This window comes from Molothrus ater, chromosome 7 (genome assembly GCF_012460135.2).
Source record: "Molothrus ater isolate BHLD 08-10-18 breed brown headed cowbird chromosome 7, BPBGC_Mater_1.1, whole genome shotgun sequence".
In the NCBI taxonomy this organism is placed as follows: domain Eukaryota; kingdom Metazoa; phylum Chordata; class Aves; order Passeriformes; family Icteridae; genus Molothrus; species Molothrus ater.
Genome location: NC_050484.2, coordinates 8471146 through 8486584, shown reverse-complemented (window position 1 = coordinate 8486584; position 15439 = coordinate 8471146). Strand labels below are relative to the sequence as shown.

Here is a 15439-nt window from a genome sequence, read left to right as displayed (position 1 = left end):
CCCTTTCAAGTCCCAGGTGAGTCTGTCCTGAAAGTTACCATTTCCTCCCATCTTGAAGTGAGCCTTTAAAAAAAAAAATTAAACCAAAGGATTCCATACCATTTCAATCACACTGCTGGCTGATCTGAGAGAGGAGGGATTCTTGCACTGAGTGGGGCTGCACAGACATGGCAGAAGTACCTCAATTAGCTGAGAAGGAGCAATCAGAGATAGACACAAATGTGCACGTGCACACAGAGCAGTCTCCTGTTCTTCAGAGGGGAAGCAAACTTCCTCTGGTAATGGAGGATTTGAGGGAAATGGCATTATATTTTCCATCATAGGAAAAAAAAGTGTATTAATAAGGATCCCATAGTTCTTGCTGCAGTTTCCTGGACAGAAATAAATTTGATTGTGGGCCATAGCAGAGGTCAAGCACACCCAGAACCCATCAGGCACAATGCATAGGTGATCACTACATGGGTAGGGAGTCCCACAAGTCCTGAGCACTACATTGAGATCTACATGTGTGTCATGGGCAAGTCCCTTGGTAGCTGACACATCACACACATTTATTCTGTCTGGGGGGATTTCCAGGACAGAATTGGGCTTGTGTTCAGCATATGTGCATTTGAAAAGATGCAGTAATGGTCCAGAGTGGAGAGGTCCTGAAAATCCTAAGGATGAGAGAGAAGCTAATGCTGTCAGCAGGGACACAGAGGTTGCCTGTCATTCTCATTTGCTGGGAGCTGGTTCCACATAAGGACAATATAACCAACTTTATTAGTGCAAGTGGTTAGAGACTCTTACAACTCTCCGTGGACAGCAGCGACAGAAAAGAAATTCATTATGAAAATCTGGATCTTGGATCTGCTGCACACACTTTTCCCAGAGGTGAGATAATACCTAAGCATGCCTGCTGCTGGTATGACTGGCTTGGAGGCAGAACACAAATTGCAATTGTTTTATAACACTCAGGGACTTCCTTTGGAAGATAAAAATGCTTCAACTTATTTGCGTGCAAGCTACATTTCATCAGACATCCATCATGAGATTTATTCTTCTAGTTTTAATTAATCATGGCTAGAAGACACTATCACAGAAAAAGGAGTGTTAGCATTTGAGATATCATAAGTATTGGTTAAATGGAAGAATTTGGCAAACTTACCCAGATTAATTAATACCTTGGTGGCCTACAAAATTCATGTGAGTTCATGGTGGTGGCACTCTGTGTTTCAGCCTGTGAAATTGAGCACATACCTGTTTCAAAACTAAATGAAGCCTTCATTTTCCTGGCTGCATGAAGGGATTTCCCAGGATTTGCAGTCTCAGTGACTCTTTAACTGCTGCAGAAGTAGCTCAGAATATCAGAGTAGTTTAAAGTCTGGATGCTGTGGGATGTGGAGGAGGCCACTGGGCTTTGAGGCATGGGTGTGCAGCACTGATGATAAACTTCAGCTCTGGACTCCTGCTCTACTTCAGCCATAAAATTGCCTTTCTGTATATGTTCTGTTGAATTAAGAAATGTATAATGTATATTACATGCAAATGTCCAGAGTCTCTCTCCCAACCTTGTCTCAGTTTGAGGAGACAGTCTATAAAATAAACCAGAAATAATCAGGTAATTGTATGTGCTATTCTGTCATCAGATTTTGAATAGTCACATTATTTTCTCAGGTGTCTCATTTGCTGTAAGTTGACAGGAATTATAAAGGACTGAGATAAACCCTTGCAAATCTCACCAACCTGTTTGAAGGGGCAAAATCAGCCAACCTGTTTGAAGGGGCAAACCCTTGCTCTTGCTTCCTGTGAACAATATCTTTCACATCCTGCTCTCTTTTTTTTTCTTTTCCTTTCTTTCATATGTTGAGTTCTTTTCATCACCTCACCTTATCCTACATGGTCAAGTTAACGTTCCACTTCACCTGTGTTCACAGAGAATGCAAATAAACTGGAAGAAAGTGCAAGAGGGATCTACATCCCTTGTCCAGAGCATTACAATGGCTTCTGCATGCATGGCAAGTGTGAGCACTCCACAAACATGCTGGAACCGTCCTGCAGGTAACCCTTCTCCTACCAGCAAGGGAAGGCTACACACATGGAAATATTAACTTACAGAAACACTTAATCTGGATCAGCTATGGAAAATAATGGCAACCATGGCCCTTTGTGCTACAAATCCATCAGACTTAAATTATTCAACGAAGTCCCAAAAGTGTATTGAGTTATGAACAATGTTAATTGACTGTAAGGCCATCCAGTAACCTTTGGTTATATTTAGATGTGTTTTTAAAAGCCCTTCACAAAGCACTCAGACCTCTCAAGGTGCCCTCCTCAGCCTGAGGGAGAGGAGTGCCACCAGTGTGTGTCCCTGCTGGGGCAGGAGCGGTGCTCGTGGGGCAGCTGGCTTCAGCAGGAGGTGATTCTGGAGGAGCTTTGGGCAGGGAGGAGGAATATAGTGAAAGCACTGTAGTGCTCCTGCACAGGGGCAGATATTGCTTCTGAAGTCCACCCAGTGGCCAGGAGGCTGGAAAAGGACTGTTACACATGAAGCACCATTTTCCTGGGGCACTGGAATGGGAGCACAAAGATACACACCAGACTCTCCCCAGGGCAGAACCTCAAACCAGCTTCTCCCAGCTCACACAAACAGCCAGGACACATTTTGCTCTTTGCAGCTTCTGCATTTTAGGTGCTCCATTCAGCTGAAAAATGTCATTTCCTCAAGGTGCTGGCAGCTGTGGGAATGCAGGGGAGGAAAAGCAAGGAAGCACAAGGCTTAACCCATCAGGGTTAGTGCTCCACTAACACACCTGAGAGGCGCCCAAGCCATCTGTCTCAGTCCCTGACAGTTGCTGCTGCCATTGACCTGGATTTTCACATCTTGCTTGGGCAATTAAGGGGAAACAGGGCAAGAACTAGAACTGTAAAAGCAAAATCACAGAGCAGAGTGGAGATATCAGGCTGCAGGAGGGGAACTGGTGAGAAGAGCAGCAGGCAGCAATGGGGTGGATGGCTGCAGCATCAATAGAGGGGTTTTTTATAGCAACCAGACGAAATGTAAATGATGTATCCACTTTCAGGAACATCTAATCACATTTCATATGGAGCCTGGATGATTGCTTATCACCTCCTTAGGGGTAATCTGCATAAGGTACCACAGCTCGATGGCTTTTCACCCTCCCCCACCTCCCCAAAGACAGGGAGAAATTTAAAGTATGTTGTGCAAGGAACTAAATGGGTTCTCATCACAACGTGAAAGTAGTTCCACTTGAAGCCAGTTATGTCTTGGTCCCCTGGGCCCCTCCTGACACTCTCACAGTGTTGTTCACTCTCACAGACCATGGTGACACTGAGGACCACAAGTCTTCCCTCTGAGAGGTTGAGCACTCACTGATACTCTCTCTGTGGGAGTCCATTCTGCAAAAAAAAAAACAACAAACCAACACATAAGCTTATGCTTCAACCACTATTTTTTTTTCCACATACAATTTTTCCAGCATTCTTTGAAAGCAGCAGGTATAACGAGGAACAAATATTTTTTATTTCAGATGCGATGCCGGCTATACTGGACAACACTGTGAAAAAAAGGACTACAGCGTTTTATATGTGGTTCCAGGTCCAGTACGATTTCAGTATGTCTTAATAGCAGCTGTGATTGGAACCATCCAGATTGCTATCATCTGTGTTGTAGTCCTTTGTATTACAAGGTCAGTATCTCTGGTATTTTACAGTAGAGGGAGAAAATACTTTTGTTTTTCCTGCAATGTGCGCTGATTATACCGATTTCTGCAGTGACACTACTGATAACAAATGCTATTTAATTCACCAACAAACAGAAGATATCATCTGGTCCAGCCAGCCAGTGCTCCTTCATTATTATGACTGAATTTTTACTTCCATCTTAATCAAACTTAGGTAGCAACGGTGCCTACAGCAAGTGAAGTTCTCTATTTTGTATTCAGATGCTTGGACAAATATTGTTCTTATAAATAGGGGAAATATAAATACAGCAGCTGGATCAACACTTAATAAAACTAATCATATCTCCATCTGGTTTCCTTAAGGGCCCATTCCCTTAGTCCTAATCAGGCAAAGCATGCAAACTTTTAAGCCTGTTTGCAGCCCCGCTGATTAAATGATTTCATTAGGCTTGAGTGCATGTTCAAAGGCACTGCACATGTTTTAGGGTCTTCCATATATGATGTACTCAGGGTTTTTTTCTTTAGTGAGGAGCAGAGGGTTGTGTGAATGGAAAAAGCCCCAGGGTAGTTCAGAATGAGAGGGGGAAATGCAATCCTTCCCCTCCATGTACTGCTCTACTCCCCCACTTGACCGTGTTACTGTCTCTGGGAGGGCTTGGGGTAAATTCTGAAGGTCAAGCATCCACGGGCTTCTCTTAGAAATCACAAGGTTAAATTAATTCAGCTAGCAGCACTGATAAATCCCTCTTTTAAAAATTATTTTCTTTTTAAAATTAAAAAAAAAAGTCAGGTATCATACCGCCATGCATAATAAAATCTCTATTTCAGTCCCCATGTTGCACTACCTGGCTGGAAGACAAGTGTAGAGCATTTGTTCCAGGAAAATAATAAAAAAAATCATAGATCCTTCTATGGCCTAAAGGCACAAAACAAAACCTTTTTTAGCCAGAGTTCATCACCTGAATGGCAACTGCCAAATGAGGCAGTAGATTACAGGAGGTGGTATTCACTGAGGTAATTCAAACAACCAAAAATACAGCATGTAGTGAGAGAAAGAAAGTGGTGTAGTAACTGATAATGGAATAAATGTGTATTGTTTTGTCAAGTGAGTCTAGTTTTGTCACCTTGATGCAGTGAGCAAAGTACTTCGTACTGAAGAATGAAGACAGGGAGCTCTGAGTGATCCGGTACTGTAATGCAAATTACCTGCCACACTGTTTTCATACAGAGACAGTATCTTTCCCCCACACTTTGTAACCAAGTCAATTTATGATCTTTTCACTTTTTTCTGTAATGCATGTAATTACTGCAGAGCATCCTCCATCCCAGCATAATGATTTGAGATACATTTGCAGAAGTGTGCTCTTAAGTGGCCTAAGAGAAATCCACATGACAAGAGAGCGTTGTGGCAGCGTATGCATGAGCAATTGAGTTTTTGAAGTTCTCTGCTTTGGAGAACCTGACTGTACTGGTTTGAACTCCACACCCTGAATTCTTGAAAGTATTGAAACCACCTTGCCAGGCTCCTGGGAGAAGGAAGGGAAACTTCACTTAGAGGGCATTGCAGCCAAATTCTTTGCTGCTCATTTCAGTGCAACTTCAGCTAATTAATTAACCAAGCAAATTTGGTGCATCCACGTGAGCCTCACAAAACTACCATTGTAATCTTCCAGCTATCATTACTGTTGTTGCTCTTAAAATTTTACCTGTACAGTGGTGCAAATCTCTGGGGGTGTCCTCCATTGCTGGAAGGCTCTCAGCAAGTCCTGGCAACTTTTAGTGCTGTTGTTGCACCGACACTTTAATCTGAATAAACAGGCTGCTGACAGCTGAGGTTTGCCCCTGCCCCTTCCTCTGCCTCCTGGGCACTTGGCCCTCCAAGTTGCCATTCCATTTCTGCAGCCAGACAACCAACAGAGTCAGAGGATGGACTCAGCTGAAAATGCAACCAACAGAAGTGATGATGACTGGGGTTTAAGTGACTCGGTGCTTGGCTACTTATCACTAGTGCCAGAAATGGGAATAAGTTTCTGAGGTGGAAGAGTAGGGAACCAGAGGCCAAGAGGCACAGCAAGGCACAGTCTGCCCAAGGACTTTTAGCTTAGAGATAAAGCAAAAAAAGAAGCAGTGATTAAAGTGAAGGAGGATGGCAAATAATATAGGTATGGCCTAGTGTCATAATGATTCTCAGCAGTTTTCTTTACAGCTTTGCATTTTTAGTGCTTCCCTAATGTTTAGTCACAGCAGCTTATTTATGTGAAGAAATAACTTGATTAAAAATGAATGCATAACGTGTTTTACCTGCTATGAATCACATTGTGAGTAACTCGAGCTCGGGAGCAAAGCTTCAGTGGAGGGAGGGAGGGAGGGCAGCCTGTGCTCCAGTGCTTGGTTTACATCGATGTTACTGCTGTGCTCATAAATGAATGCACCCCCCACACAGTGCACTACAAAGGACTTTTGATTAAAGAGTTAAGAACCAAGGAAAACCTATCACTCGGTTTTAGCAGATGATTAAGTCTCAAAAGCTGGTTAAACACCAATGCTCCCCTTAAGAGCCCCTGCTGCACTTCAGACACAACCCACCTGTAAATGCTGTAGCATTGTGTGTAAGCAGCCTGGGGCCTTCCCAAGCTCCCAGCCATGGGTAATGTACAATTGAAACATGGGCATTTTTGGTTCAAAGTTACTTTTTCATCATTAATTAGAGTAATCTCTACATTTGAATTAATTTCTCTCAAGCTTGAAGCGACTACGTAGATACTGTCAGCGTTGGTTGGGGAAAGTGCCTATGAAATGTTCATCTCCTTGCTTCCAGCTCCTGGATCCCAGGAGCAGTTGGTATCCCCCATGCACAGCTGCATCCCCTGGCATTGCTGACCATCCTCATCATCCCCCAGCCACCTGACTCCTCCACATTTCATAGAAAATCAGTCTGGTTGTGCCCACTGTGCCCTGGTTCCCTACTTCACATGGCTGAGTGCTGGGGCAAAGCAGGGCTGTAAATCCAGGTGCTGGGGGCTCAGGGAGGAGCCCTGGGTGTTGGTGGGGCTGTCTCAGCCCATGGAAGTGTCCCTGGCCATGTCCTGCAGAGCCCCAGGAGGCCTGGCTGTGTGGGCAGGACAGGAGGGGCCACGCAGGGACAGTGGCCAGGGGATGCACAGGGAGCCAGCCTTGCTTGCTAACAGCAGCTCCCTGCCTCACTCCCAAAGTCTGATGGCCTTTCCAGGGAACTCACAGTGAATAATGAGTTTGTCATGAGATCCCAGACCGGCTGAAGTCTGCCTCAGCTCTGTAATGAAAGCTCTGCCGTGACCCCCGAGAGCACAGGAGAGGCAGCCTGGTTTTTCCTGGAGCAATGATAGCAGCCTACTTCACTGCTTCCCAGGAAGGAACCAGGCAAAATATAGCCCACAGCCATACAGCTTCTCATGAGGGGGTGGTCCTGGTGGCTTAAAAGTGAGGCAAGTCAGGACAGTCTGACCCATATTTTGCTAGACACTTACATAATTGTATTCCAGCATTTTTTAAAATGTTTCCTAAACTCTTATGCTCCTGTTTAGCCTTTTGGTTGACGTCACAAAACTATAACATCACTCCCATTCAACAGGGGGGAGAAAATGACCTTTTTCTTTTATTTCACTCTGTTCTGCTCTTAGTTATTTGACACAGAGCTGCAGGCAAGTGCTTTAAGCTCTCACTGCACTGACGTGTGCTCTCCCAAGTGTATGAGTTGTAGGGTTTTACCTAATGCTGCTGAAAGCCTCCTGTGACAGAAGAACAAGTCAGCCCCATACAAAGGGATTTTTTTTTTTCCATGTCAGTGTCATCTGGAGTATTGTGGAGCCCCTTCTCATGGCACTCCAAGAGAGTGTTTCAGTCTCTGTTGTGCAGCTGCCCACAGTTTTTACCATGACCACCCTTGGCTTTCAGCTGATTAGAACATCCTTAGTTTAACCTGGGATTAAACTTCTCCATGCTTTCTGCCTGAGGGTGCCTTTCCATGAGAGAAAGCCAGAAACACACCATTAGCTTTCCATTAGGGAGAAATGTAGCATCCCCACAGCAGGTGAAAGGTTGAAACAGGCCCTTGCTGAGGAGCACTGGAGGTCCCAAGACACACGGGGGTTTGCCCCTGCAGCTGTCCAAAGGAATTTCAGATTTGGGGCTTTCCAGCACAAGTGCTTTCCACAGCAAGCCAAGCAGCCCTGGCACGGTGCAGGCACCTGTAAGTGCAGTGGCTGTTGGCTCATGGGCTGAGCATGGAGCATTGCCATGGACACTCAGGGGGGCTGCAGACACTTAGGGCCTTGGAAAGGCAGCCCCTGCAGCCATTGTGTAAGCACTTCACAGACCTGGGACGCTGGCCAGGTGAGCATGGGACCATCCTTGCCATGGATCCATGGACCACGGATCTCCCACCCGCACCTCGCCCAAAATAAACCCATTATTTAAAGCTGAACAACGCAGTGTGCTTGGGATCACTGCAATGTAGCAGGAGTGCCCAGGGTTCAGGAATCCGAACATCTCCCTTGCCATAATTTTGTTCACAGTATGTGTTTGGGGGTTCTGGTGGCTTTTTTTGTGGTGCCATTGCCATTAGGCAGCTGGTTTCATTTCATAGAGGAGGAAGCACACTGAGGGCTGGAGGATGCCCCTCTCGCCCTCGCATCCCTGCTGCTCCCACCACCTCCACCACCTCTGGAGCAGATGTGTTGCTAAGAGCTGTGTATTCTCACAACTCTCTTTTCCAGGAAATGTCCCAGGAGCAACAGAATCCACAGACAGAAGCAAAACACAGGGCACTACAGTTCAGACAACACAACAAGAGCATCGACAAGGTTAATTTAAAGAGCGCATGTTTCCACAATGGCAAAACTAACTGCAGAGAGCTTGGACTACAAAATACAGTATTATAGACAAAAGATTAAGACAAGATCTACACATGTTGCCTTGCATTTGTGGTAATCTACACCAATGAGAACATGTACTACAGCTATATTTGATTATGTATGGATATATTTGAAATAGTATACATTGTCTTGATGTTTTTCTGTAATGTAAATAAACTATTTATATCACACAATATAGTTTTTTCTTTTTCATGTATTTGTTATATATAATAAATACTCAGTGATGAGAAAAAAATTGCCTTTCTTAAATTTGCTGTATCTCATAGCTGTGTATAGTCTTGGGATATTGTGTATGGACACTAACAAGTCTCTTTTTTTTTCTTTTTCCAGTTCTAGTGGCAATTTTGAGTCTACTGAACTCAGTAGTAGGGTTTTGAGTTGGTCCAAGATCAGCGACAATTATGGATGTGGGAAAGGTGAAGAATAATTTAACCTACATTGAGGAGGGATAAAATATTTCAGATCCGGAGTCAACTACATTTCATCAGCCTTCTTCTCCCATGCCATCTATCTTTACTCTCCCATAGCTTAGGAAGTCTTTGCCTTCTAAATTAAATCCTAACCGAAGGGGAAATGGAAATTCTCGGTAACCACAATGAGAGTGTCGGGGGTAACGTTTCCATTTGGGATGGAATTAGGTGTCTGTCAAGGTGAACCCCACAAGAACACTTGGCAGAATCTCCAGCTCTGGTCACTGGAGTGAGTGAAAATTGCTTCTCACTCTTGATTGAAAATTATTAGGTTAAAAAAGTTAATAACATAATAACAGCTGAAATGCCAGTCCCATTTGCACCTCGTGAACATGCTGATATAATTTATTTTTTCAAAGAGAAGGTGAAAAACACTCAGAAAATACCTTATGAATAACTTTATGGGTGACCCTACTCCATTAAATGTAATGAACCCAAATGTTGGCTATACCTCAGGACAATAAGGGCATGGGTTGTGTCACATCCACATGATGGACAAGATGCAAAGTTATTTCTGTGATAGCTGAAACTCTCCAAAGCACATCCTTTCCAGAAGGTAATTCTGCTCTAGTTTGGGCTGTGAATTTTGAAGACAGCAGAGTGAGACTGCAGGGCAGAGTGGGGTAACATCACTGCTGCTGGATAACATCCTCTGCACTGAGTGCCCGAGCTCTGATCCCACTGGGCAGCAGAACTGAGCTAAGGAGCCCTGTAACAGCAGTCCCTGTGCTGCTCCTCTCCAGAGAGACTTTGCCCAGGCAGAACGTGCCCAAGACAGGAGTTAGGAGTATTTCTCACTGCCATCACCACGTCAGAGTCAGACCTGGGGTTACCAGGGATGATGTCTCATGAGTGTGTTTCCATTTCCTGCTTCAGCATCCATCTGGTCACTCACAGCAGTCACCACCAAGCCCACCAGTGACAGCCCACCCGGCCTGGCCTTCAGACACGGGTGCAGCAGTACTGCTCCTCTAACATGACTTTGGTCTTCCCCTCCCTACCCCAGCCTGCTTTAAAGTGAATCCATTGCATGATGTTCACATGGTCTCAGTTTTTGTCTTGTTCTGGGTTTCTTGGCTTTTTAAAGGTAATAAAAGGTGATTGGCAAGAGATGCTTCCAGACACCTGGTCTGTGCTGATTGATGGGAGTGGGAGTGGTGCTTGCACAGGCAGAGGGGCAGATGATGGCACAGGGCAGCTCCCTGGCGCTGGAGTGCTGGCCCTGCAGGGACCTCCTGCTCCCTGGAACTGTAGGCTGGGCCAAGGCAGAAGGAGAGGGGGATGTCCAGCAACCCCCTGCTCCTCAGCCCTCACCCAAGCTCTCCAATATTGGATCCTTGTTTTCAGATTGGAAGAGTGATAGAGTGGGGCAGGAGTGCACAGCAGAGGCTGAGAGCAGATGTGACCCTGGCTGGCTGCACCACAGGGATGTTTCCAGGCTCAAACCCACTGCAGGATACTCCTCCTCTCTGTCCCAGTCCTTGCAGGTTTTGTGTCCCACTAACAAGCATCAAAATCACAAATTTTGAGCCGATTCCAAACATCAGTTTTAGTCGCCCCCACTGGACTATCAGGTCTGGATTGTTTATTTCAATCGCTTACATTAGATACAAAAATCCAACATTAGCACATACACATTGCCATGGAGCTATAGCAATAAACCTAATTGAAAAGGCAAAGTTTGGCCTGGACAAAAATAGCACAGCATCACTTAGGAGTGAAAACAGGAGTCCGACACACTGTCTCCAAACTTCCCAATGTTGTGCTCCTGCCTTTCACGGAGCAGTGGCACATTTAATCCCCAAACAGCATTTGCCAGGTGTCATTAGCTGCATTCCCCAGCTGCAGGGCCTGTCACAAAGCCTCACACCTCCCCAGCAAGGCCAGTGTTTAAACACCTGCTGCAGACAGGAGGGCAGAGAGGAGAAAGGGATTTTCTTTTTAACACATGGGGCAGGTCCCACCTCTTTTGGTCTTTCAAACTTAACCTTCAACATGCTGGCACAGGTACACAGTCTGATAGTAACAGTGCCTTGGGGTTGTACATACAGGAACAGAGATTTCTATCAAAGACATTTGCAGAAACTACAAAACAGAGCAAGTTTGGAGATGTGGAATTTTCCTTTTCTGAAGGGTCTGGAAAATGTGTGTTAGACCTCCATGCTGGCCAGAACTCGAGACGTGGCAATGTTGGTGCAGTTTAACAGAGGATGCAGGGAGGTGGGCTGGGCACGTGGGCAAAGCCGTGGCTGTGAGGATTGTGCCGTGCACCGTGGCAGAGCCCAGCTCCTCTACCTGGAGTCACACAGAGGGGGGAAAATGTGTTGCTGTTTGTCCTTTTCTCAGTGCACACTTCGGCAGCCCTGAGCACAGAGCAAGGTCCCTTGTGATGCCCATGGAGACAGACTCAGTCCTTGGGGAGGGCAGAAATTCATCTGTTTGGGCTGTTTCACAGGCTTTCTTTGCATGGCACAATGGCAACTGCAAGTAACCTCAACTACCAGCATTTACCTACTTTAAAAACCACACTGAATGACCAAATGTGCAAAAACCATTGAAAATGCCAGTACTCCACACTCAATGTGATGGCCCAATAGCCTGCAGTCATTTCCTGGCTGTTGTTTTACCACAAACCACAGGTACAAAAAGGTAAAATTAAGAGGTAAAAATAGGGTTGTTGGCACACTCATTCCCTAAGGAACAGCCTGCAATGTTCCTGGAGCAAGAAACCATGTTCTTGTTTTGTGTGTGATGCATTTATCACAACAGTATCCTGACCTCAGTCCTCAAAATAAAGCCAGGCATGCTATTGGGAGAGCTCCTCACCCTCCCCAGCCTGGGGTGGTCAGATGGTCATGCCTTGGGTGCTGGGCTGGATCCCAGCCCATAAGGAACTCACCTGCAGCGCAGGGGCATTGTGGAGGCGTGTGTGACACACACCTCACCCTTCCCCAAATGCTGCAATACAGGACGGGCACAGCCCCATGCCTCAGCACCATGGTGCTTCTCCTTAAAGCCTGATCAGACGTTCATTATCAGTCCCTTTCATCCAAAGATAACAAGACACGATTTACAGAACATTTTCATCACAAAAATATTATAATTAATGAAGGGAGGCTGGACACCCTATTCTAACTGCTCAGAATAGATGTGTTCCTGCTGCATCAGGGTGTCACCAGCACGGGCAGCTGTGGTTTAGCAGAGGCTCTCTGTGCCAGCCATGCAGGGCAGGGCTGCCCAGGTGTGTCCCGTGCCCAGGTTAACCCAGCGGGCAGGTGGGCGCGGGTGCCATCTAGCGCTGCCTCCTCTTTTCCAGAAGCAACCCTCAAAAAAAGCCTCATCTTCAAAGAGCTCTCTAAAGCTTCTTTGAAAACAAAATGATTAAAGGCTATCTTGCCTCTCATCCAACATCAGACACATCGCATGCCGCATCCTTGCTTTCACCCCTGATTATGCATGCGGCTTCTCCCAGCTCCCGGTTCTGCGTCGGCATGGAAGTTACAGCCCCGAATTAAAAGCGCGGTTCATTACTGCACATCAAAGCCAGCGCCGTGCCTCGGCCAGCCTGGCCTTTTCTTTAATTTATGGGTGCATGGCCAGGCTGCAGCTCTGCTTGTCAGGCAGCTGCAGCCCCCACAGGTTTGTAAGGCAAGCTGAGGGTGTCTAGCACAGCTGGTGGGGCTTTTCCAGAATAATCAACAACCTCAGCTGAACTTGAAGGGAGATGGAGAAACACTGGGCAATCACACATTAAGTTTTTAGTGTAACTTAAAACTATTATTATTAATAATATACATAATACAAATATTGTAGCTGTAGTTCTGGTCTCGACAGGCCACAGCCGGGCTGATGGAGCCTCTTACACTACGCTCTGTCTGACATGGAAGCCAAAAATCTCTTTTTTTTGCCCCCCACACACACAGAGCATCTGGGCTGCTGCACCCTGACAGTGCCACCAATGCAGCCTCTGCTGGCACATGAAGGCAGAAGGGGCATAAGGAACAGGCACAGCAGCTCCTACCCTGCCAGCCCTTCGGCTGATGCTTTGCTTTCAAATGCCTGTCATATTAGGTGAGCCTAATTTATTTTAGTTTCAGTTTAATTAACAGTTTTGTCACAGCAGGAGGGCTGTTAAAAACAGAGATGCAAGTAAGAAGGAAAAAAAAAAAAAGCAGGATTTTTGTCAACTTTTCCTTTTTTTTTTTTCCCCTTTTTATTTGCCGTATTGAATGCGAGCCACAAGGCAGTAAAATATTCCGCAGTCTCACACAGCAGCAGCCAAGCTGCAGAATGAAAAAAAAGCATGTGAGGAATCCGCTCTATAATGCTAACGAGGTGGCACCCGCCACCCCCGCCGCTCCGTCAATAAATCGGGAGCCCCGTTCCGCTCAGTTCGGGGAGCACGGACACCCAGGGAGCAGCCCTGGGGTCAGTCCCTCTCCCATTGGGTTTTCCCTGGGCTCTGGGAGCCGTGGTCCAGCGCTGGGGCTGTCACCGCAGTGCCCCGGACACGGAGGTGACCGAGCCAGCGCCACCCGCTCTGCGGGGACCGCGGTGCCATCACCTCCCACCGCCCCTGCCCGAAGGAAAAACCACAAAAAATGTTCAGAAAGTGCAGTAACGCCTCATAAACCCGCCACGAGAGAAGCTTTAGAAGGGGCTCGGTTTACGTGGGGTCACTCGGAAAAGAAGTGCAATTACTGGGGGTGGGATCCGGGCTGGAAATGCAAGGCGGGCGCTCAGCCCCGACGGCAGCGCTGCTTTCGGCGGAGCAGGATGAGCACAGAGGTGAGGCACTGCCGTGTAATGTGACCTGAATTAGCGGCTATAGATAGTGCTTCCTGCGTGTTTTACATTTTCAAATAAAAAGGATCTTCTTGTTTAATGGTTAATAAAAATGATTAGTGCTCCCAGGGCACGGATCCTGACAGATGCAGAGCGTGCTGGAGGGACCAGCTACAAGACACCAGAGAAGGCGAAACCGATGATTTTATTTTTTTCTCCTGTGGAGTACATCACCGCCAGCATTTGCAAGTTAATTTGTAATGTAATTATATGTTGCTTCTGTCACAGGGGCTCAGCGCGTGTGTGGGGCCAGCGGCCTGCCAGTGTCACAGCCCAGCCAGCAGGGCTGCAGGGAGGAGCTGCCAGGAGCTGAGGGGCTCTGTGTGAGTGTGCACACGGCTATGGACAGCCTGGGATGTGTAAAGGTACAAATGGATGTATAAATACATCTATGGAGAAATATATATGCACCTGTCTGTGTGTATGCACACACGTACCCTATACACACACACGGATATGCCTGCATACTCAGATCTAATAAATACACATGCACGTACAAAAACTTAATTTTGTATAGAAAAATAAAATTATATTTGTGTGATGGATACTGTAGAGAAGAGCCAGCTGACTTCCCTGCACCACTTCCTGCATCGAAGCCACAAAGAACAACAGGGCAGAAAAGCTGTGCCCTGCCAAGCTCCCCGTGCAGCTCCCAGCTTCCTAAAACATCCAAAACCTGCCATGCCAGCCTCGTGGCAGCATTACACCCTCACTCTGGAAGCTGGGTTGACTTTTTTCCTTTAATTAATTTATTATTATCATTATTATTTCTTTTCATAGCATGCCACGTAGAAGATTATGGTCAGTAATAGTTTTCCAAGAAATAAAGTCTATGAAAGTAATTGTTAGGAACAAGCTGCAATAGCAAATTGCTGAGTGGTTGCCATAGTGCAGCAGCACAATTTGAGATTTAATATCATTACTAATGATATTTACTTGGCCTGCAGGAGAGAGTGAGACTTGTGCTCTCTAAATGTCATTTGACTGCTAATATGTCAGCGTGCACACCCAGCCCGGCCGTGGGAGGCACCGGGGCCAGCCCTGCCCCAGGCAGCGATGCTGGGCTGCTGTCCTGCCCAGGCTGTGCCAAGGAGCCCCATGGGACAGGAATGGAGGAGCCCACAGAGTGTGTGGCAGCAGTGCTGGGGCTCTGGGACACCCAAAACCAGCCCCAGAGTCCTGCTCACTGATCTCGACTCAGCTGCGAGCTCGGCCTCCTCTCCTCCTCCATGGGAGGGGAGACATATTGCCTTGCTGTAAAGTGAGCCATTTAGCTTATTAAACGCTGCTAAGGGTGCCCTGAGGTCTGTGCACATGTGGGACCATCAGGAGGGAATGGTTATTATTATTGTTTTTATTAGTCATAGTCGTTTTCCCAGCGACAAGGCTTGTGTCCAGATGTCTTCCCATCCATTGCTGAAATTTTCTGAGGCCAACACAAAACTGTTGTGAAGATGGACCAGTCCAAGTCCCACTTCAAGCAGTGCAGGAGCAGAACATCCATGCAAAAATAAATATATATGTTTTT

At 46.4% G+C, this 15439-nt stretch overlaps 1 protein-coding gene across 1 annotated transcript in view; it reads left to right on the top strand.

Annotated features, from left to right (window-relative positions):
- TMEFF2 (transmembrane protein with EGF like and two follistatin like domains 2) overlaps window positions 1-10186 on the top strand; it is a 124751-nt gene extending 114565 nt beyond the window's left edge. Inside the window, exons 8-11 of the mRNA XM_036386414.2 lie at window positions 1917-2040; window positions 3531-3689; window positions 8438-8524; window positions 8927-10186. Of these exons, the coding sequence (XP_036242307.1) occupies window positions 1917-2040; window positions 3531-3689; window positions 8438-8524; window positions 8927-9023 (467 nt within the window). The 3' untranslated portion in view covers window positions 9024-10186. The remainder of the gene's footprint in view (window positions 1-1916; window positions 2041-3530; window positions 3690-8437; window positions 8525-8926) is intronic.
- Window positions 10187-15439: the final 5253 nt, after the last annotated feature.